Source organism: Macrosteles quadrilineatus, unplaced genomic scaffold (genome assembly GCF_028750875.1).
Source record: "Macrosteles quadrilineatus isolate MER2022 unplaced genomic scaffold, UCM_ALF_1.0 Scaffold_7__1_contigs__length_78375512, whole genome shotgun sequence".
Lineage (NCBI taxonomy): Eukaryota > Metazoa > Arthropoda > Insecta > Hemiptera > Cicadellidae > Macrosteles > Macrosteles quadrilineatus.
Window position 1 is genome coordinate 1782430 of NW_026542600.1, and position 25384 is coordinate 1807813.

General features: G+C 35.7%; 1 protein-coding gene across 1 annotated transcript in view; it reads right to left on the reverse strand.

Moving 5' to 3' along the window:
* The window catches only part of LOC128998367 (all trans-polyprenyl-diphosphate synthase PDSS1-like), a 77800-nt gene that overhangs the window by 34076 nt on the left and 18340 nt on the right, over nt 1-25384 (reverse strand). The window contains exon 2 of the mRNA XM_054424473.1: nt 119-262. Coding sequence (XP_054280448.1) covers nt 119-262 — 144 coding nt within the window. The remainder of the gene's footprint in view (nt 1-118; nt 263-25384) is intronic.

Genomic DNA, 25384 nt, shown 5'->3' on the forward strand with positions numbered 1-25384 from the left:
GTATTGTTTACTCGTTCAAGCAGTCCAGTAAACGTCTGCAAATACTGAATTTGGCAATTCTAGTCGGAGCAAATGACAAACAACACATAATCTAGTCACGGCTAGGTTGAGAGCTTACCTGTCGGATATCGCGGTAAATGTCTTTCAGATCGTCCTCGAGAAGTCTGTACGGGTCGACGTTCTGGTAGTCAGGGAGAGGTCCTGGACCGGCTTGTTGTGAGGAGAAGAGTCTCTGAGATTGTGAAGTAACAGCTCCATGATCCTGCAACATGTCAAACATCTATGAGAACATTTGCAAACATAGTCTAGGAGGTGCAATGATTCAGAAGAACCTACCTATTATGCAGGGTGATTGGTCATCAGTGTGACAGCATATTTTGGTGTAAGTACAAAGTAAATAAAGTGTCTCATGATGGAATGGCCTCTAGATCGTCTGAATAAACTAATATAGGTTTAAATTACCTGTTTTCTGTCAAAACGATCAGTTTAGTAGTATGATGACTACAGCTGTTTCGTGCTTAAAAAATAGCACATCTTCAGGTCCAGAATGTCTTGCTAATCCCTCATGTAGAGTTCGTCAAAAATGTAAACAAATAAATAAACGGGACACACATACGGATATGACACACACGAAAATACATTTAATAAACTGGTCGACCAGACGCTGATTCACGAGACACGGCGCCTTAAGGCGCCTTAAGGCGCCGTGTCTCGTGAATCAGCGTCTGGTCGACCAGTTTATTAAATGTATTTTCGTGTGTGTCATATCCGTATGTGTGTCCCGTTTATTTATTTGTTTACATTTTTGACGAACTCTACATGAGGGATTAGCAAGACATTCTGGACCTGAAGATGTGCTATTTTTTAAGCACGAAACAGCTGTAGTCATCATACTACTAAACTGATCGTTTTGACAGAAAACAGGTAATTTAAACCTATATTAAATAAAGTGTGATGATACATATAAGAGCTTCCAAGTCTAAAAATTACCTTCCCAAAGAATTATTTTAAGCTTTTCAAAGATAACCATGTTTTTAAACTTAATACAGCAATTTCTCAATTACCTGTATATGGATTTGAGTAGATAATGTCGTTTTCGTGTTCCACATTAAATTTTGAATAAGATTAATAGAAAATGACAGAGGATCATTGGTAAAAACTCCATTGTAAATAAATTCAAAAATAAAAATTAAGATCTTTGATTAAAACTTTTTTTTAAAACATTGGTCTATTGCATTTTTCTACACCCTGTAAACAAAAAGGTGGCCGATTATGTTAAAAACTGCACCATTTTATAAGCTTTCTAACCATATTCTACACCATTGTGCTTGATGTCTGGTTATGTACGCTTTAGTGATTTGAAGACTACAAAACATGGTGTCTTTAAAATTTAAAACATAGAAAGTCGGCATGTATTAAGCAAAAGTTGTATTTTTGTTTCAGCTTGAACAGTAAAAACCGTAAAAAAAGTTCCCTGTTTTCTGGTATTCAAACCACTAAAACAAACAAAAGCTTATCTAAACCTCAATCGTGTGGCATATAGTTGGAAAGCTTATAATGGCGCAGGTTTTAACATATTCGGCCACCTTTTTGTATACAGGGTGTATAAAAATGCTATATACTAATGTTTTTATTATTTTTACTATTTTTATCAAACATCTGGAGTTTTTACTACTGATTTTTACAACTGTTGCTTTGTAGAAAGTCGAAACTAGTTGCGACACTAGTAACAATTAGGATTGCTACGAAGCAGGTATTTACACCAATTTAATTAAATATAGTAACTATCCAAGTTTGTGGAGATATAATTTCGCTTTTGAACATGAATCTACGTCTACATCTCCAGTGTCTTGGTATTGTTTGGTATTCTTTCGATCCTTTTGATCATCATATACATAGCGACCAGAAATCACAACGTACCCAAAATAAAGTGTCTGATAACTAATAATGTTCAATGGTGGCTCAAACTTATTATCTGAAGTAACATTGGTTGAAAACCAGATGTGTGTGTGTTGAAAATAATATTTATATGTTACTATATCTTGACTTAACATATTTAACAAAGGATTGCGATGTTTTATTCAGCGTTGGATGGTTACTACATTTAGCCATCTTACAACAGGTTTGTTAAACCTACAAATATAACAAAACTAAGCGATATAAATAATTTTAATTAAGAATAACTTTGATTACGTCATTAACTAATAACTTTGATGTAAATAGTGGCTGCTAAAAATGTACATAATAACAATATCTACACATATTTATTTATCTACATGGTAATTTCAAAGCTCAATACTTTTATTTGTATCTGTTTTATGTAATCAGTAAGAACTGATTTGTTGTTTAAGTCAAAATAGTCAACACCATTGGATTTTTAAACAGCAACTTTTCAAACTTTTCAGACGACCTTCCAAACAATCGTTTCACCTACATATAACGAAAGCAGAAACTAATCATATATACGGGATAATTTACAATTTGATCTCATGTAGTTTAAATGCGAGATTAAGTTACGTATAAAACGTTACGCGTATTTTACTTGGATCACACATTCCTTTTAGAGCGTGAATTCATTGAAAGAAGCATTGTCGACAACAAAGGAATGGACAAACTGAAGTTGTGCAACATTCACTGCACTCGCGAAAACGCATCGGCTGCATTGCAAAGGGTAGAAAGTGCGGCAACGATTGCGTCAACCTACGGAACGGACGTGTCATCATTTGGCCTTAATGGTTTCTGCTAGCGTTGTTGCGACCTTGTATACGGTGTAAACTATTTCTTGACGAACAAGTCATAACACCACGAATACTAAAAAATACCGGCATGGATCATAAACATAAACAAATGACGTTTTTGGCCCGAATCCTATACTAATAGCATTTGGTTTAGACAGTTCCATTTAAACAATGTAAAATAATGTTTACTTTCGGGCCATGTTGAAGATCCATACCGGTATTTTTCTAGTATTCGTGCAAAACACGGATGTTTTAAATACGTGATTTTATGGTATAAACGTGTTTCACCTCGAGTCAAAGATTAGAAATCAGCTGTAAAATTATTTTTCTGGCATCAGTCGTCCGCTGATTTTGCTGTAAAAATAATTCGGATTGTTAAAAAAATTATTGTATCACTATCAAAATGTTGAGTTTGCTATCGCATCATATTGCACGTTTCAATACAGTAACTTCTATAGATTTAGACCAGTACTTCTCCATTTAGACATGTATTATGAGTTTGAATTTATTATTGTGTTGGCGGAGTTGCATGTTGCTTAGGATGCAGTATGGCGAAAAATATAGATACGCGGGCCAGGTCAACCTTCACTTATTTTCCAACGTCAGATTCGTATCGGTCATTCAGATCCAGCTCTTGCAGAAAATGGTCACTATCTAGGCCCTATAGAGATGAAATATAGTGATCGAGTTTAATTTGTCTCGGATATCCTAATCCACCTTTGAATTACAATACCTTCAACTAAGATTAGGCCTATTGATATTTTGAAAATCCGTTATTCTCAAACTTCAAAAAGAATGTATTGTGTAAATAAAATAGGCTTGATAAAATAAATGAAAAAATCTTAACTGAGTAACAAGTAGGAACCTACAAAATAAAATGTTTCCTCCCTTACTTTTGCAACACAATAAGGTTGTTAAAAGGTTTATTGCGGACATATAAGGTTGGGTGTATATTTACAGCATAGCCTACAGGTTAGAGATGTGTATTTTGTTTTACTTTTAATGTTAAACTTACAGCTTCGAGGATTTCACTTTGTTATTTCGAAGCACATGTCTAGATTATGTTATCAAGTTTGCGAAGCTACATATGGAATTTTGTAATAGGCTAAATAAAACAAATTACAGTACGTAAATCTAGTTTAGAGATTACAGTTATTAAGGATGGTGGGGCTTAAAGCTGTCCACATTATAACTAATAGTTCAGTCGTTTATCTAGAAAACACAAATTTTACAGTCAAAAGGCTCTAAAGCTTAGCTATGACCTTATCTCATATCTCTACGATGCACAATTGCCGTACAACGAAGGAGAAATAAAACAAACCAGTCCTTGTGGATCCGTTCTTGGTTTATGAGTTTTCCATTCTTGTGCCTGTTTGATTACCTCGAGGGACATTCCAGCATTTACAATTATATACCATTACGGAAGATAGAATACCACAGGCCAGATGATTCGCCGAGAAAATATTATCGGTTGAAAATGTAAACCACAGAGCGGAGCGACAAAATCAACATAGCAACCCAATTCTCAGCATGGCTTGAATATGAACTTCTCTGCTCCAAACCGTTGCTTGCAGATGAGTCAGAGCAAAAGATTGGTTAGTTTAGTTAAAACCCCCGAAATGGCTTAACAAATAGTCGAGTACACGATATAGATACAGGATTGTTCTCTAGCCTACAAAACACCTAAAACATACCCATTAGGCCTATCTTATATTTGTAAAAGAAATTTATTTACTACTGTTGTTGTAATAGTGAATTGCAAATCAAAACTTCTTTCAATTTTTGATCTTTTAAAACATTTATTCAGCTATGTTTGACATGCAATACAATACACATGAGAATATAATAGAGCGTGAATATATTTTCACTTTATAACTGTATTAACATTTTTAACAACAAACAATAGCCTCTACCCATACATATATGTATGTATGTTTTTAAACATTCGCTGATTGACAGGGATTCTCTGACTTTGTGCCGGCTTGTTCAAGAACTTCTTTACACACTAAAAGCACTATCTTACAACATTTTTCAAAAAGTTTTTAATTTTTTTTTGGCACTTGTTATTATATTGATTAGAACTGTTTTTGGCTCAGTTCTGACTTGAGTTTAATTGCGAAACAGCTGTTATTGAAAATCACTCTAAAACTAAGTAACGTATTTATCTAATTAATTTAAACATTGTATAGCTTCAGGAAAGAGTTGAGTAGAAGGCCGAAAATGGTGATACTTTAGTGGTACAGACATTTGCATGTTATATATAAAATGTTATCTTCAGATTTAATAAGTTAAACGCTTACGTCGATAACGTAACACGGGAGTTTTAACGCTATGCATTATATGCCTACGTGTCTTAACCATATCACACGGTATGTCAATACAGTCAACATTGATAAAATTATAGAAACTCAAACTTGCACAACGCTTATTCCGTAATCAAGTGCCCATTCGTTTGGGAGGAGTGGGAGCCATGAGGTCCAACGTCATGGTTTCAAACAAAAGGTCAAAATAAAATACCTTTTGACTTTTGACCTGTTGTTCAACATTTGGCCTCTTGCACCAGTCGACTCCGCTATCTGAAAACTTTCCTCCTCTTTCAATATGAATACCTTTACTTGGTCTTTTAAAAAATAATTAGAAATATTAACAGATTTAAATTGCCTTATCTGCCAAATTGAAATATTAAAAAAATATTTAATCCTCCAAATATTATATAGAAAAGAAAGCTTAAAAAACTAGGAACAGTCTCTAACCAAAATTTTCACTATACGTCGTTCGTACACTTTTGGGAATACGAAGAGATTTATTGATCAAAAGTCTTGAGTTAAAAATCAAAAGATTAAACATCGCATTGTTTGATTTCATGATGGGACTTGTGGAAATGTTAAAGCAGATAGTAAAAAGTAGAACATTCATATAAGAAAACTACTGTATCGCTTTTGAAGTCGGGGCTTTTGGCTATTCAAAAAGATTGTTGGGGCTTGACGATGACCACGAGATGAAACTGTGTGATATCTAGACAATGCCGACCTTGGGCTGGGTCACTGTGTCGCACTTTCTCCACCTACCAGACAAGTGAATCTCACCTTCTCAGCCACAGCAAACCTGCACACTTTGATTTGAAACAGTTATCTATCAGTGTAGATCACTTTTCTACAATTTTGAAAGGTTTAGCACATTACGGTAAAATATTTTAACGGGTAACAAAGGGAATGTAAAGGTAAAACTCTTCTCTGTAGTTATCCTGAAAGGTAAAATAGTAATGAATCCACCTAAAGAATGATTCGTATTCGTAAACAAGTAAGGAAGGGTTTTTAAAATTATTTACCAAACCAGTTACTGAATATGTAGCTCGGAAGATGTTTAATCAAAACTATTTCAAGAATTGTTCTTCATAAACTAATGTGTACTACATTTAGATTAATCAATTAGTGCTACAAGGAAATTCTTATTTGAACTTGAAATATTTCTGCATCCGTAGAATCGAGGCACGACCTCTACTTAATCCAATTTACTGATGTTAATAATGGAAAAGCGAGCGCATATTGAGACCAATGATCAATTATGCTTTCACGCTTTCGAATACGTTACAAAGAAAACGCCCACTGCGGTTCGTTGTGGAGTGGCGATGGGAGAAAATACCTTCATATCAGCAACCCTAGGTACTCACGTCCTATCAGCCATAGGGATACTGAATTACAAAACTGTTTGATGCAAAATTATGTGTAAAACTAACAAAATAAAACAAACTAACAAAGATGAGGCTTCAATGAAGATGCAATCAACAACGATACTCGATATCTACATGAATAATGAACTTTGCCAACCAAGCGATGCAAGTACTTTAATGCCTCCCAAATAATACCGGCAAATAAAATAACTGCAGGTTAAACTATGGGTTATAAATAAGAAGATATACATTAACATTCCATCACTCTTTCATTACTTGTTCCTTTCAGTTCTTAAACAACAAAAGCTCATGATATCTCGGTCATATTCTTCTGCTAACTTGTCACCTCTCACTCGCAACGTCCATTATCGCTTGTCACGGTCCGCAGAATCTATCGCAACCGCTGCATGTTAAATATTACTCAACGTATGATACTACTACGATCCAAGCCTGTTCTCGTTTTTATTTTGTATGCAACGCTTGGTTGGAAATTATTAAGATAATTGAAAACAGTCTTGCAAAACATAAAAACTATCGGATGAAATTTACCTTTGGTTTACCATTCGCCAAAAACTGTTTTCGTACACTAGGACTAGACCATCACAGTTCGTTATATGACTCGGTTGCTTCTCTAATTCTAATGGTTTTGTAACCACCGGAAGTGCCCTACTGTATGAGGAACTTCCGGATGGTTTATATGCACTGGATGTCTGTAGCCTATTGGCACAGAGCAAGGTCATATAACATGCTGCAGGCATTGAGGCGTTTTAAGTTTTAGTACTCCATGCCCTTGAGCTTCCATAGCGTACGTTGAATTGCGGATTTTTTAGCGTGTACAGTTTCCCTACAACAATTTTGAGATTCAGCGCTTTCTAAAGTTAGATAGTACATAAGGTTGCCTAGTAGTTGATAGACCTGTATGACCCCCTCCCCACATGAAATAATGTTCTCAACCATTGTTAAAAAATTAATCAGTGATTTTACGACACTTAAAGCGTGTTAACTTTGTGCAAACTTAAAATGCATACTTCCGAAATACAGTAACATGTTGTAAATTTTTACAAAACGATAAGTGGACGTGCATTTTTTCTTGAAGTTAACATATCAGAAGACGATTCATACAATTAAGTAATGCGCAAAAACATTAGGACGATCGAGTCCAATGAGCATTGTTATTTGTTAATGCTACTAACATTGCTCTCCTAAAGCCGTGTTGTATTATCCAAGACAAAATCTCCCCAAAACCGGCGATTAGTATAACTCGACGAGTTATCCGAACCCAAGAGCTTTGGTAAAGATGGTCATACGTTGTTTTTAACCAACGAGGTCCTATTTATTAACAACCGAGAGGAAACTACTTAAAATGCTCGGAAGGTTTATGCTTGACGCGGAGATACGCCCTTGGACTTGGAGTTGCGAGCCTTGACAATGCTTTACGCCCTATAAATATGAATGAGGATGATGGGAGGAAAAGAAAACTTTGGTTTATGACACTTATTGGGCTACGGCACGTAGGAAGTGGTTAGAAACAATTATTTCACATGTCGAGTTTGGGCTCGATTTCACATCGACAAGACGTTTCACTTCAGATATGTGTACCTCCTTCAAATGATTGTCCTCCGAACTAAAACTCCTGTAAGTAACGATACCTCAAAGTAGTGTCTCATCCCAGCAAGCCTTCCTCTGATTATCATTACTTATTAATATCTGCTCCATATAATATATCATCCCAGCAAGCCTTCCTCCGATTATCATTACTCATCAATATCTCCTCCATATAACATATCATCCCATTAAGCCTTCCTCTGATTATCATTACTCATCAATATCTCCTCTATATAACATCTCATCCCAGTAAGCCTTCCTCTGATTATCATTACTCATCAATATCTCCTCTATATAATATCTCATCCCAGCAAGCCTTAGTCTGATTATCATTACTCATCAATATCTCCTCTATAAAATATCTCATCCCAGCAAGCCTTCCTGTGATTATCATTACTCATCAATATCTGCTCTATATAATATCTCATCCCAGCAAGCCTTAGTCTGATTATCATTACTCATCAATATCTCCTCTATATTATAATATCTCATCCCAGCAAGCCTTAGTCTGATTATCATTACTCATCAATATCTCCTCTATAAAATATCTCATCCCAGCAAGCCTTCCTGTGATTATCATTACTCATCAATATCTGCTCCATATAATATCTCATCCCAGCAAGATTTCCTCAAAATAACATCCTTTTTAGTCACAGAACAAATCCTCTCAATTCTGAGATGTGAGTCATGTCATTATAGCAATACCTCACACAAATTAACTTCCAGGCCGATAAAATGCTGTCTCTAAATCAGAGCAAAAAACGAGTTATAGCTTTTGACAAATGTCTCCTGTTGTACGACCAGGTAAAAATAAATATATTAGATTTTTTAAGAATCGTATTTTTGGCCTCTGGGTACATAAAACCAACAAGTAAATGGATTCTGAATGTAGGTCTTGCCATGATACCTACGGTAAAAGTTTATTCCTTATAGAGGAAATTCGCTAAAAGGAATCCGTTAATAAGAATAGTGTTTGGCTAGGCATGCTTTGTAGACATTGGTCAAGCTCGAACGAATTTATGGGTAATGACGTCGCAGAACTGCAACCAACTATTGCTTACACTCCAGGATATGCAAGAAACTTCCCGGGGATGTTGCGTTCAATGATGAGTTTTAATTGCCTAGATAAAACATCACCGCGTGTTTAGTTATGCTAGGGACATTGCATTTTTAAGTGAAATTGCTCGTAAGATTAAATCACGATTTTATTCTTCTTAATCACTACGGAGGGATGGGACTGACTGGTATCTTATTTATGTATTATTCGATGGGGAAATTTAAAAAGTTTCCATGTGTGCAAAGACATAATTGATTTTGGGTGTGGCAACATTTTAAATACGGGTATTGGTAGGTAAATTGGCTAGTAACTGCAGTGACATTAGAGTTGTTTTGTGAAGATTTTATTTAGATCGGTTCAAAATGAAAAGGACTTTACACTATTATCCAGGCCCAATATAAAACATTATTAATTCAACGAATTCTTTGGTTTGAATAAGTGGTGGTTTTCACGTTTGATTCGAAATTCGCCTGTATCGTAAATTTGTCGTGGGAAAATTAGGAGTCTTCATCTTAAAAGTCACACATTCGATCTTCGGGAGACTCCTGAAGTCGATAATACTGATATTAACCACCAATGGTTGATTATAATTACCTCATTAAAAGTAGAAACCGAAACAACTCTATAAAAATAAGTAAGGATGCAAATATTCATGAATAACTGTATAGGTTTCTACTCTCTTCTTACGTTCGTCTACATACTATGCCACATGAAATTAAAGGACGTTTATCAAAAACTCAGAAAACAAGAAAATCCTAAACGGGCGTGTTTTCCGTTTATCAAACTATGTTATTGCAAACAAGATAAAAATACAAAAAATAAACAAACAATTTGTTTTCGCGTCATGTAGGGATCTATAATCTGATCCCGTCCTCAGGGGCAAGAAAGTATATTAAACAATACAAACATATTACAAGTATATTATAAGCAATAGTATCTTTTAGTTCCTCTTAAAAGACGATATGATAAAATACAAGTAACGTTTTCCTAAATCCTGTGATAAAATGTTGAGAAGTAGATATCCTTGTCTCGTGTTATTGTTGGTTGGACATGTAGGCCTACCTTCACCACAGACGGGTCTAACAGGTTGGGAGAAATCTTTGGGAGACTCTCGACTAGTATTGGTTGTTGAACCACACGTGTTTTCTTACAAGGACATTCATTCATTTCAATCATATTATGTAGTAAATATTTACACATATAATTACAAGATCACCTGGTGGCTTGAGTGCAAATTTCAATGTGTGTTGAATTTGTAAAAATTAAATAAATCTTAAGTAAACTCGTTACAGACATTGAGCAAGTAGGTCAAGTTGTAAAGCTAAATCGATGCTGTTTGAAACGTAACTTTTATTTAACCAGCTTGTTGTTACATTTTCAAACAGGGAACAACGTAAGTTTCGTTTATGATCGCCATTCAATTGTTTTTTTTTCACGGAGGAAGGACTTGGTTGAGCTTTGTACAAAATATTTTTAAGTACTACAGTAGAACCTCTCCGAACTAATTGGGACCAGGGGTAGTTCGGATTATTGAATAGTTCGGATTACAGAACATATTGTTGTTTTTACATAACAAAGCTAGGGAAAAGTGAAAAATGCTTAATAAAGTAAAATACAGTGTTTATTTAATACAGTAGTAGACACAAGGAATAAACAGTACAACATTACAATTGAAATAACCACGGTGCGTATATCAATAAATACAGTATACAACTACTGTACTGTGTATTAAGTACAGAAATGAGGCGTTCGGATTAGTGGACGTTCGGATTACAGGGGTTCGGATTAAAGAGGTTCTACTGTAGTTCAAAATATTAGTAATCAAATGTTTGTGTCTGTTTCACAGCAAGCTATGGGAAAGATTTGCCAGTAAAAATAATGTGAAAAGTGGGAGGCCGTTAGGACGCAGAATAGTTCTTGTTGAGTGTTTCATATATTCTTGCCCCCACTGCAGCAAACCTGCAGATTTTGACCATCTCTGTTTGTATGAATGCATATTTCCTGAAAAATTTTCATAAAATCTTTCTTAAAATTTTCTTTGTCAGATTTTTTAACTAGTGCTCAAGTTTTGTGCTACAGGGAAGAAAAAAGCGTTTTCGTAAAATTTTGATAGTAAAGTATGAAATAAACAAATTGCCTGGTTTGATAAAAATATATCCATAAAAAAGCAAACTACAGCCGTTCACTTTTCTCCATAAAAATAACATAATAATTTTAAATTTACAGTTTTTCTCCAAAACTTTTAATCCTACAACAACGTTTCAACGTACAAAGTTATTTGATTTTTGTGCTCTACACGATGGCTTAAGTAGAAATTTGGCATTTTTAAGCTTTAAGAGAAAAAAATTTAAACAACCAGTTTTTAAAGGTTTCAAACCCCTATAGCCCCTCGGTCTATTCATCCAATTTTGCTGGTTTACGAACTCTTTCAAGTGGACCTAGTCCTTTAAAGTCATGCCAAATTTCATCAAATTCGGACCAAAATTGCTCAAATTATCGTGTTCTTCGTCTTTGATGTCAATGATAAGTAAATCGGGCTCGGGCCTAGGTCTTGCCGTTCCACCTATTACACACCTATTACAATAGCTTCTTCCCTATAGGGAAACACCCTAAAATAGGAGCTATTAAAATGAGAAGTTTGTGCTAATAGGGAGTAATTATTCAATTAGGATGAGAATCAGATTTGTGGACCAAAGGAGTTACAAAGGAAACATTTGTTGATAGATGTATAACCCCTCGAGTTTAACACATTATAAATTAAAAACATTACATTTCTCACCACATTTATAAGTATAATTTGTCAAACTTTGCAGTCCCATCGATAAAGTTTCCTTAGCAAGGCTCGATAACAGATTCCAAACTCCTTTCAAATAACATTGAAGCTAATTTAAAAAGTTTAAGGTAAAAGGTAAAATGTAGCCTAAATACACCTTTTAGGTGTATGTGAAAGGTGATGTGATTTTCAACGAAATGGCGAAAGATTCTGAAAACACGGAAATCGAACAGCAACACGCGACGGCTCGGCGATGGTGTGGTGGGCCGAGAGAGGAGAAAGTCTTGTGGCCTTGGCCAAGTAAGGTGGTCCCGTCCGCGTCTGGCTCTAGTCTAATAGTCTGCCACTACTACACCTCAATCAGCGTCCTTCTAAAATATCTAGTATTCCGATTGAACCGTCCTAATAAACAGTCTTCTACTTTGTACGTATGTAAGCAACAATTGTCCTCTACAGGGTGTTTTGCAACTCTCTCCTGAAACTCCGTGGGCACGTTTCTTATAGGTCAAAGCAAAAATTTCGTATAAACATTGTCAGTGTGTATGTATTTTTACATAACTTCCTATAGCTTCGGAGCCAACTTCACACTTACTTGGTACGTGTATGATGAACTATTCACTAATAGGAACTATTCTTTTCCAAAGCATCAAGATTCTACTCTGTATAATTTCAAAATGGTGGACATTTTTATATTTCAAAGCTTGGTAACTAAAATCCTTTAGGATTTACAAAAAAAATCAAAATGACAAAAATTATGGAAATTTAATTTACTGTACAGAAATGTACAATTTTTATAGGGTCATACCACAAATAATGGAGATTTTAATTTAATTTTTGTAAAGGAATATTTACGATTTTATTGAATTTGCCCAAATTTGTAGTTTCAACTGAAGAAAACTTATTTTTCTCCGTTATTTGTGTTATGACCCTATACAAATTGTAAATTTCTGTTAGGTGAATTAAATTTTCACCCTTTTTGTCCTTTGTATTTTTTTTATCGAATTGTTTGGTTTAGTTATCGACCTTTGAAACATAAAAATGACCGCAATTTTTAAATTATACAAAGTAGAAACTTGATGCTTTTTAAAACAATACTTCCTATTATTATTCATAAACGTACCACCGTTGTCGATGTGTAGTTTGAAGTTGGTACCTCAAGTGGTTCCAAAGTTCCACCCTTGAATGCCGTAAAGCATTGGTCGTCACCATCCTCAGTTTTTAATCATCCGCGTTAGTTACTTGGTTATGATGCTACTTATTGGTTAGAATGCTTATGATGTTCGTTATTTGGTTATGAGTTTTAAAACTTAATGACGTACTCCAACAGTACAGTCTGATATGTTTAATATGTTTAATAATGTTATTCAATTCAGTTCTGCTTGGATCCCTTGATGTTAGGCATTCTTGTTCCACATTCGTTATCAACTCTAGTGTATTGTCCACTGTCCCTGTCTGCGTCTTGTGTCAGTATTTAGTAGTCATACCAGCTCGGTACTTCACTTTCTGGCATCTATTGTCCTACGATTATCTAGTATACATCAGTTGTCGTCCAGCTAGTATTTATGCTAAACATGGTCCATCAATAAATCTTTGTGTGCAGCGCATAAGCCAACTAACAACGTACACTTGCAGAAACATCTCGGATCATTGATAAAATTACAATAACAAAGACTACTGTGTGAAGCCAGTCTGTATTTATATTGCAGTGTAAAAGATGCACATTACGCAGTTTATTTCTATAAATAATAGTTGTAAAAAGGTCTGCACAAGTTATAGTTTGCCATTGAACATGACCAATGTTCTAAATCATCATGAACTGATTTATGAACTGATCATCCCAAGACTTGAAGTTTCTTGGGAGTCCTCGAATATAGGTAAGGAATCACAAAATACACTAAGAAAGGATATTATGGGTGTTTTTTTTATATATTTGTAGCCCATCTTACTCAACGATGTACCCGATTACTGAACTAAAATAACACACGAAAAATCAAACAAGAACATTGTGTTTTTAGAGACATACAAAATGTATATTTACTACAAGGTCAAACGTTGTCTAAGTTGGCTTATGAGCAAACGTCGTTTGTTGACTGTGGAAGTAAAAGCAGAATTTGAGCATTTGGGGAGTTTGGGATGGAAGTCAACAAAGTCTAGTGTTTGTCTTTTCGTTCACCGTGAAATCGTCTAGACATTAGTGACAACAAACACGCCTTTTGTATGCTGTGAATGTTACAGTCATTCTACGATTTCAAGTTGAAAGATCGAATCAGTTCAAATGTAAAATACTTGTGAACCATAGCATCCTTATGATAAGTTCGTTACATCCAACGCGTACAAGAAGTAAAGATAGGATGGGCTGTGAAATTGTTTTAAAGAAAAAATCATATAAAAATACATCCAGTTGATTGTCATATACAGTATCTTCATTAACCACCCAGTTGTTGGACAAGCATAATATTTGTTATTTATTACTAAACAACGTTTAAAAAAACCCAACGTATAGTATTTATAAAATGTCATTGAATATTAATTTACAATTATTTGTTTTTCAAGATAATCTTTCTTGAATGTGAAACACTAAAGTGCTCTTATAAAATAAAATTAAAGAGTCTTCAACCCTCTAAACATAAAATTGTCTATCCCTCTTAACCATTCTGAAGAGCTTAAAAAACTAATAATTTTCTATATTGAAGTGTTTTTTAATTGGCTACGGAGAAAATTCAAAAGTTGTAAATTTAAAATTCCCACGTTATTCTTATGGAGAGTAATTAAACGGTTGTAGTTTGATTGTTTATGGATATATTTGATCAAACTTTTTTTTATTTTATACAAAGCTATTAATATTTCACAAAAAAACACCTTTATTATCCTAACTGTAACAGCAAACCTAGGTACTCGCTAAACCTAATGCTACTTAATAGATTTAAGTGAGAATCAAATCGAGGGAAATGGAAATTCGTCTAGTCTGCAGGTTTACTGCGGCGGGGGTATTTACAAGTCACAGGGTTTGGACCTTAGATGTCATAAAACCCGACCTATAGGTTTACGTTAAAGCGGGGCTTGTTTAGGTTGGGTCTAAACTACTTTATATGATTAGATCCTTAGTTATATTTTACGGATGAGTACTAGTGAAGCCACGATATAAACATTGTATGATAACTTTTTGCTGGTTTCATGATTAGAATCATTGCAAAGGTTTTAAAAAACTAAATAATTACTGTACATATCTTACACTATATTAATAGTACCCTGGAACCAAGAGTTGTTTAAGTACAACATTTCTAAGAAAAAGTACACTACAATAGTTAACTTTTGTACTTGGACGCTCCAAGTAAGCACTGACCGGTTGTAGAGTAGGCCAAGATGTTCAGTTAAATGTTTACATCGGCAATTATTGTTCACGTCGTTAACATGTAAATTCTTTTAATTTTCAGCTCAGAATAAGTTGAAACTCCTTAAAAAGTTGAATGGGAGCGTGCAATTGACGCATGTATTAGCCGATAACCATGAACACATTAGTAGTGGTTTAATGACAAGGGTAGAACAATGAATCATCTTTAATCTATAACTACTGAAATAACATTACCGCGCATGTTATCTCTTTGCTGGATGACTACTTAATTCACAGCGAGCTGCTACTCAGAACAACACTATGTAACTTACAATTATTTACAATTCTATTCAATGTCGAAATCGCTGAAATAAACAATTACGAAAATGTTGCAGACTAAACAATGCACAAGACGTTGGACAATTACAGGGTGTTACGAAACCTGGAACGGAAGTGAGAACCTTGTCTGCACAGAATGTGTGACAACATTCAAAACAACAGAGGACGAAACACCTTACTTGAACTGGCAATACCACATGTTTTAGGAAATTCTCAAAACAAAATTCTAACAAAATATTCGTAATCCTCATCATATGAAGAAACTAAATTTCGACTCTTTAAAAACACTTATTACTAAACATAATATATATTAGGTATTGTAAATGTTGTTTTGTCACTGGGATATATGCAGGCTTAACTTGTTATCTGCATTTATCTGCCAGTAAATGACGTTAGTACAATTATTCATTCAAGCACTTCTGCGATTCCACAATCCACACATTCGATCCTTGCAAAGACACAGAATATTTCTAAACGTTCAGTAATCATACAACCGAGGTCTGGTTTGCACTGTCTTGAATGTTAACATTCTCAAGATATGAGGATGAAATGAGATTAAATACGTTTATTTATTCCTATTTGACACTACACAGAGTAAGAATAAAAAGGGACAAGATTAATATAATAATACCTGTTTTTGATATTTTATGTTACTTCTTTTTTTACAAGTTCCCTATATATATATTATACACACACACACGCACACCAATATACAATTGGAAACAGTTTGTAGGATGTCCTGTAAATATTCAAGGCTAAAAGGCTAAAAACACATTCCGTGGACTTAAATATTTATCTTTATTCCGCAAAAAGGTTCCTGACCTCACTTGAACGTTGCTAACTTTACTTAACACTCTGTTGTTAAGTTTCAGGTCAACATTGAGCTGGCGGAACTGAACGGGAGTAGGACAGTGTTAAATTAGATCCACTTTCCACATCATAACTTGGACTTAATGTAATGAATACAATACGTTACCTACCTCTATGGATTGTTAAACTGTAGTATACATGTGATCGGACCCATTGCACCAAACGCCGTAGAGAACCAAAAATAATTTGAACATCGTATTTGACATGTAACACTATGCATTAGTATTACTAACAAAACATTGGGTACGAGAGTAAAAGAGTATTAATTTAATGGTTAATGACTGATATTTATGCATGCTTTACTTACAAAACTACCAAGCTTGTCGGACATAATCACCTGCAACATGACCAAAGAATAATAAATTAGTGAGAGATTCACGAGTACACATGACACTTTACAGTAAATAATATTATAATGTATTCAGAGATCATTATGGTACATTTAAACAAAGCCTTTTGATGTTTACAATAAAACCTTTTGTCTCAAAAGGACTCTCATTCTCTTGATGAACATTTATTCATCAGGACTTCGTTAATATATTCTTTACAAAAGGGGGATCTGCTAGAAATATAAAATGAGGAATGTTTATAAAATGTCTGTTCTATGATAATATCACTAATAAAAATCCAGGAAGACTTTTATGACGAGCGAACTAAGTGTGGTTTAAGTAAGGTCGACAGTTAATCATAGAACAAAGAAAACATCTAGCGAGGTTATGTGAGTGTTGCGAGGTTGGTACTGTACAATATAACAACAACGCTACTGTTACAAACTACGGAAGGTTAGTACGGTACAACGTGCCTACAAAGATACTGTTACAAACTATGCAAAGTTAGTATGGTACAACGTGCCTTCAAAGATACTGTTACACACTATGCAATGTTAGTACGGTACAACGTGCCTACAAAGATACTGCTACAAACTATGCAATGTTAGTACGGTACAACGTGCCTACAAAGATACTGCTACAAACTATGCAATGTTAGAGCAAGCCAACTGTAATTTCTGTGCAGGGTCACTGTTATTCGCAATAGAATAGGGCATGACTACAACTCAGTCAGACAAGCAAGAAATCTGAAACGAGAATCAAACCTATCTTTGTTGCCAATATTAGTAAACACGCCCTCAGTTTTCAGGTTGCAAGTTTTCCCATCCAATGGTGACGGTTTAAGATGTAGAAACAGACAGAGGGGTCAAGGATAGTATAAACCCGTCCCGAAATTTGGTAATCGGGTTTACGAAAGTGAATCGATTATCGTTTGAGGGGAAGATCGTTGCATACCATTGCGTCATGCGTTTCCTCAGACCAAAATGGTGAAAAGCCTACATATTGCGTGATGTTGGATGTAACAAACGAAAAACTACAATAAGTTATCTAGCACTAGTTGTGGCTCCATTCGCAATATTAGTCGGTAATATGGAGGCTATAACAGATCATCAATTCATATAGAACGTTTGCAGACGATTTAAGAGGCAAGTGCTGTATTCCGTTACGATTACGTTCCATCTTCATCTACAGTATTTTGTACGACGATTAAGCAATATTTCAGGTAAATTATCTATGTTTAAATTCGAACTTGATAAGTGAAACAGCAGACAGTTTTAAAGTTGGCTTTATTTGCGAGTAAAGCTCGTTATTATTTTTCATCCAATTAGAACCATTACAGGACAGTAAAATTTGGATCGGCAACCAGTCTTCAAACCATTCCGATAAACTGGTTTGGTGAAAGTGTTCCATCTTTTTGTAACTCTTCCTTTCACATACCTTCTCGGATATTTTGGCGGAATTAAATTCAGTGTAGCTATTGTAGACTGTCTAAATTAGACAGAAGAATACTGCTCGATCAGTCTTGTATTAGTATTGAAATAACGTGTATGCTAAAAACGCTGCATACAGTATTTAAAATATAAACTTTAACACTCGTCATATTGTTTGGGTTTCTTTAAAAGTTTTGTTGCTGACCAAATTTGGGCAGACCAAAAAAATTACAAAGATGATACAGTACTATGAAATCAACGAATAAATTATTTATCGTAATTATTTATTCGCAGCAATGCGCCATTTTATATTTGAGTACCAGAGATTTGTGCAATTAAATTTTCCTACACATTTTGCGTACACTTTACAACAAATACCATACATATATCAAGAAAATTCCAGTTTCCTTTAAAGGGATTTTTAAAGTCTTTATTTTCGGAATTGCGCGGCGACCTCCACTACATCACTACATGAGATGGCTCTGTGCGCGACGACCTCCACTACTATACATGAGATGGCTCTGTGCGCGACGACCTCCACTACTATACATGAGATGGCTCTGTGCGCGACGACCTCCGCTACATCACTACATGAGATGGCTCTGTGCGCGACGACCTCCACTACTATACATGAGATGGCTCTGTGCGTGACGACCTCCGCTACATCACTACATGAGATGGCTCTGTGCGCGACGACCTCCACTACTATACATGAGATGGCTCTGTGCGCGACGACCTCCACTACTATACATGAGATGGCGCTGTGTGTGACGACCTCCGCTACATCACTACATGAGATGGCTCTGTGCGCGGCGATCTCCACTACATCACTATACATGAGATGGCTCTGTGCGCGACGACCTCCACTACTATACATGAGATGGCTCTGTGCGTGACGACCTCCGCTACATCACTACATGAGATGGCTCTGTGCGCGGCGAACTCCACTACTATACATAAGATGGCTCTGTGCGCGGCGACCTCCACTACATCACTATACATGAGATGGCTCTGTGCGCGACGACCTCCACTACTATACATGAGATGGCTCTGTGCACGACGACCTCCACTACTATACATGAGATGGCTCTGTGTGTGACGACCTCCGCTACATCACTACATGAGATGGCTCTGTGCGCGGCGATCTCCACTACATCACTATACATGAGATGGCTCTGTGCGCGACGACCTCCACTACTATACATGAGATGGCTCTGTGTGTGACGACCTCCGCTACATCACTACATGAGATGGCTCTGTGCGCGGCGATCTCCACTACATCACTATACATGAGATGGCTCTGTGCGCGACGACCTCCACTACTATACATGAGATGGCTCTGTGCGTGACGACCTCCGCTACATCACTACATGAGATGGCTCTGTGCGCGGCGACCTCCACTACTATACATAAGATGGCTCTGTGCGCGGCGACCTCCACTACATCACTATACATGAGATGGCTCTGTGCGCGACGACCTCCACTACTATACATGAGATGGCTCTGTGCGCGACGACCTCCGCTACATCACTACATGAGATGGCTCTGTGCGCGACGACCTCCACTACTATACATGAGATGGCTCTGTGCGCGACGACCTCCGCTACATCACTACATGAGATGGCTCATTACCTTTCACTCATCATATCACATTATACTTTGTCGCAATCCCAAATATTAAACATAGACGAGTGAAATTAACAGGGTAAGAATCTTTTTAATGAACCATGTTGAAATTTTGAGCTAGTTCAAAAATTAAATTGTGCTTCTTTGTTTTGTTATGGTGGAAATAAACTAACGATTTCAACTTAAACAGCTGTTTAACCTAAGCGGTACAGTGTTACAGATTTAATTATAATTTCGAAAGAATGTTTGCACCTGTAATAATTTCAAAGTGAAAACGAAGCATATGTATACAGGAAGGTTGTACGAATAAAGTAAAATGTGTCTTACGACACCTTTCCATAAATCTTCTCTTACAGTGTAGTGTAGTACACATGACGTTTAAATGGCGATCTATTGCGACCAATCGGAGACAGGCTTAGATGAATAAATAATTATAAGAGGTACATAATAAAAGGGGCTTGGTCCAAAAACCAATTCTAAAATCCGCAACACGAAAGTAGGAGTGTAGGACTTTCGGCCTGGGGTGATTATGAGAAACTTACCCTCCGCAACAAACAATAGGGAACGTGGGTAGCTCTGAGTCTGCTGTCCCCAAAAGATTCCCTATAGGTAAATTGAAAAGATTTTCTGGGTAAGAGGGAAGTAGGGAAGGGGTGATATGGGGTGTTTGACACAGCAAGCTGGCCAAAAACTATGAATAGGATTAGGTACGGTACTTCCAAGAAGGACCTGAGCCCCAGAGTACTCCAGAGCAAGAGCAGGTATTAGATGGATTTAAATCTAAGTTTAGGCTATAGTTTAGTTACAAACACCGTGCTAAAAGTTGTATATTTAAACAGTTTTTAACCAATTTTAACGACGATTTGACGACATATGTGTCACCTCAGTTCAAGATACAAAAACAGTGGATATGTATAAATTGACCATCATAATATTAGTTATAGATATTATAGTTTTGTATATACATTATAGCTTTTATAGATAGGCTACTGCAGAAGGTGGGGCCACCATCCGCCTATTGTCACTATAGCTTTCATAAATCACAAACGTTGACGAATTAGTCTCACTTAATATGATTTCAAGGCTTGTTTACAAGAATCCATCCACTCAATAGTACAAAAATATTATCCATACAACAGTATATTATATTATTACAGTGATACAATCAAATTTTATGTAAACGGTTAAGGCCATTTACCAAATAAAAATATAGGCATATGGCATATCAAAATGAAGCTTAGAGTGTGTAGATTTTGCCAAAAAGTATTGATATGGACGAACTCCCTAAGGGCTCTGCCCCACAGGCTGATTTTCAAAAGGCTACGCCTTGCATGTTTTGGAAGTTATTATTTGATTAATTTAGTGAACAACAGCTGGCCAATGCAATCGACAATATAGTTTTCCTACAGTTACCTAACAATGTACATGTTCTCTCACTGAATTGAGAAAGCAAAGTGGCCAATTCGCTCATCAGTGAGACAATGTTTCAGTGAGACAATGTTAACATTGTCTCACTCTAATTACTTTGTCTCACTCCAGATTTGCAACGTGAAGGCACGAAATAGTGAGCGCGTTACACGCAGGCAACGTCATATGCGCGCTAAATGCGTTGGCAGCACTGGCTGTAAATCAGCTGGTCAGCTGTTGTACTGTTGTATTTGTCTCTTCACATTAAATGTTTTATTAAAAGTTCACTTCTGTGTAAAATAGGTTATGTTTCTTCACAAATTTATTTGTTCTATGGTAACAGTAGGAAAAGTATAATGTGCAACTCGAGTTCAAAGTACAATTGCCTCACTCGAGAAACCATTCCTCACTCGCCTACGGCTCGTGAGTAAGGATTTCTCTCGAGTGAGTCAATTGCTCACTTTTCTCACTAGTTGCACAAATAACTATTGTTTGCTTACATTTTTGTTTACTTATTTTATTATTTACTTTCACGTTCTTAAAAGAGTCGCGGTGAATGGACAGTGAAGCTATTTATAGCTGTTTGTTACAAGTGAGTAACTAAAGGTGTTCGAACCATGATGACTATGAGATTAACAAACCATGTATGTTGTTCGTTCCAAGAGGTTGTCACCGATCTTTAACAGATCGCAATTTCATTGAAAAGTATTAAAGATGTCGTGAAAGAGAGCTGCGTGTACAGGTACAACCTCGGCCAACCTTAGGACGTAAGGTATGAAGGTTCCACTGCCTAACATCCTTTCACATGAAAATTTCTCGAACTTGGGCCCTTTAAATGAAATATAAAGTCAAAGTTGATTAAATTAATTTAATGGTGGTTTCTGTTCACCCGTGAATTCACGGGTAGAACCTCTTGTTTCAGTTTAAAGTGTGAATTGTAGTTTAACAGCTGAATGTACATTCGTAGTACATTCATTCAGATAATTTAAACAAGAGACGTAGTATAAAAATAATGATAGGCCTACTTTAATTAAATTACAGTCTGGTGTAAGGTAAACAAAAAACTGCAGTGTTTAAAATAATGTTTACCGGTACCTAAAAAAAACTTTGGTAGTGTCCTATTTACAAGCAAATACAAAGTAAAAGTAAATAACAATTTGTTATGTAAAAACCAGATAAACACTAAGTATAAAATACGAAATTAAAAACTAAACCAATGTAACAAGAGACAAGTATGTTATAAAAATGCGTTTAAAATATAATCCTATATATTAATTAACAGTCTGGTGTATTGGTACAACAAAATATTAAAATTAAACTTGTAACTGCAGTGTTTAAATGATCAATTACTACAAAAAGGCTTCTAGTGATGTAGATATTTACAATCAATAAAAGAAATTTACAGTTTGTTATATACAAAATCAGAAAATTCAGTTGGATGGAATTAAATGCCCCTATGCATTTCATTCAACAATTAATTAATGTAATTTGCAATTTAATAATTGGAACACACAATTCAACATTGTGCATTTCCAACAAAAATTATGTTGGATGGAATTAAATGTACTGTTGTTATTAGGTGAAATAACACAGAACAAGTAAGTATCAAAATTAAACTTTTACGGCCAAAATTTAGCGTACGCAGCCAACAAAATAAAGAATTCAAGTTAAAATTACTACAAGTATTTTGCATTTAAAGGTTTCGTAATACAGTAAAGTTAAATAGACACCTTCTAGTGATGAAATGCACTATTTTGTATTGTTTTACTACCTTACACAAACATCTGTTACTTTTATATTTAGTGTTCGCGGTCAACGAAATAAATAATTCAAGTTCAAATTGCTACAAGTATTTTACATATAAACGTTTCGTAATACAGTACTGTTAAATAGGTACCCTCTAGTGATGAAATGCACTATTTTTTATTGTTTAACTACTGTACACGAACATCTGTTACATATTTAGCGTTCGCGGCCTAAGAAATAACGAATTCAAGTTCAAATAACTGCAAGTATTTTACATTTAAATTTGTCATAATACAGTACTAAAAACCACTATCATATACAGTATTAAAAGAAGCATAACAGATTTATTATATGTAGTAAGAATTTGCGTATTTTTTAATCTAAAATTTTGAAACAAAAATAGGTTTATTTGGGGCGGATATCCACCACCCGTAGACACCATCACTTCCTGAGTTGTTAATGCCAAAGATTACAGCAGTATTCTAATACAATAGTAATGTATTTCCTAGAAGGTTGGCTCCAATGCTATTTGCCCTGTTTCCTGTGTCGACGACCCTGTCCACCACCCCACAGGTATTTCCGGGAGATTCCTGGGATTTAGTGGGTAAAGCGCAAGCTCAGGTCAGGTACCTACTCCCGAGAAACCTACCCTTTACACCACATAATAGGGGCAGCCCAGGCCGAGTCAGGGGCAGCGCAGGCCGAAAGTCCGTTTCCCCGAAAGTAGTTAACCTAGTGTCAAAAAGCACTGTACGAAATCCTCAACGTTGCTCAGCGCCGTTGAATTACGCTGCATGCAGCCCGCTTGACGCCATTGTACCTATATTGCCAACTACTCCTTCACATCTGATATTTAATCAAATGTCTCCCAATTCCTTAGTATCGCACATATAAAACCAGCTGATATCCGTATACGACTATACAGTACATGCCAATAGTCCACGAAAAGAGTGTTGTTGATCTATTCCATGTTTTGCAAAACACGCCATTAGTTCACTTTCCTAACTGTCAGGTTTCAATCTGATTTTCGCCAGAACTACTTTCGTTATATAGGCCTATATGCTCTGACAAACGGTGCTCTTTCCTTGTTGGTTGTTAACAGTCAGGTGTACCATTCGAATAACTTCCTTCCTATCTCTTTTGTACACTTATTTTCATCGCTGGATATTGGAAATCCATTGTTTTACAGGATCCTTCCGTTTAAAGTTCCCTATACTGTATATTCAATCAATGGATTTTCGATAGTTAGCTTCATCCTAGCTCTACCATGCACACGATGGCAGCTTGTTATTTACATAGACTTATCTAATTAAACAGAACAGAACGTACGACGGGGCTGGCGAGCTAGCGAGTCCATACTTTGCGATGACGCTGAGATTCCACTACAAGGCGTGTCTGCCGCTTTCCCTCGCGCGCCGGTGAAAACAGGATACGGCAAATATTCACCGATGTAAAGAGCTCACCACGAGTCTTCTTATTTATTTATTTGTAAACAAATTTAATATTGTTACAGGAAACATACGTGATTTCTGCGTGAAAACTGAACTGGTTGAGTACATTGGTAGTGGAAAAACTACACAAAACAAGCTATAACTACAAAATATAAATTCTATAAATACATATCAGAATAGTAAAATTACATCGACTCTGAGCAACATGAATAAATGCGGACGAAACAACGTTGAGGGGGGAACGGGGAACAAATCAATTGAAGTTGCAATACATTAAGGAGGTGTTTGATGAGGCAGAGCAAGACGGAGTAAGACGAGGGGAAGGAGACATTAATAAACAAGCATTGCCCGCTGCAAAACGTTTCAACAGTCAATTCTTAATGTTAAAAGGATTATAAGAATTTCTTTTGTTCATGCTTCGATTTTTAGCGATCTTATTCGACCTTATTCTTATTAGGGCAAAACGAATTCTTACTATGGTAAAACTGTACATAGTTAAATGTGTAATGTTTGTAAAAAGCAATCCAAACCTGATTGCACAAAGAGGTGTTTTTCATTCACATCAGAAAAGAGGTAGGGTGGCACTTGATAGGCCCTATACCAGATTAACAACTAACTGTTGTAGTGCATCCATTAAAATTGTAAACGCTCTTCTTAACACCTGGCTTTTAGCACCTTAGGCTTAACACCTAGCTAAAACCCTATTTTTTTAGCTTTACGTCATTTTATGTTCTGATATTTTATTTGTAAGTTCACAAAATCAAATGTGATCTAAAAGTTCATCTGTCCTAGCTATTATTCTTTAAGGTATTGCTGTACTTTGGAACAAAAAATTTTCGCACATTTGTAAACCTACTCCAGTTTGCTATGTAATCATTTACGATATCCGATAGTGAAATTTGATTTTAATACAAACTGTATTAAATATCTCTAAATGAAATTATCTGAAATCACCTTAAATATAATTAATTACACACTCAACAGTGGTAATTATACACTCAACAGTGGTAAT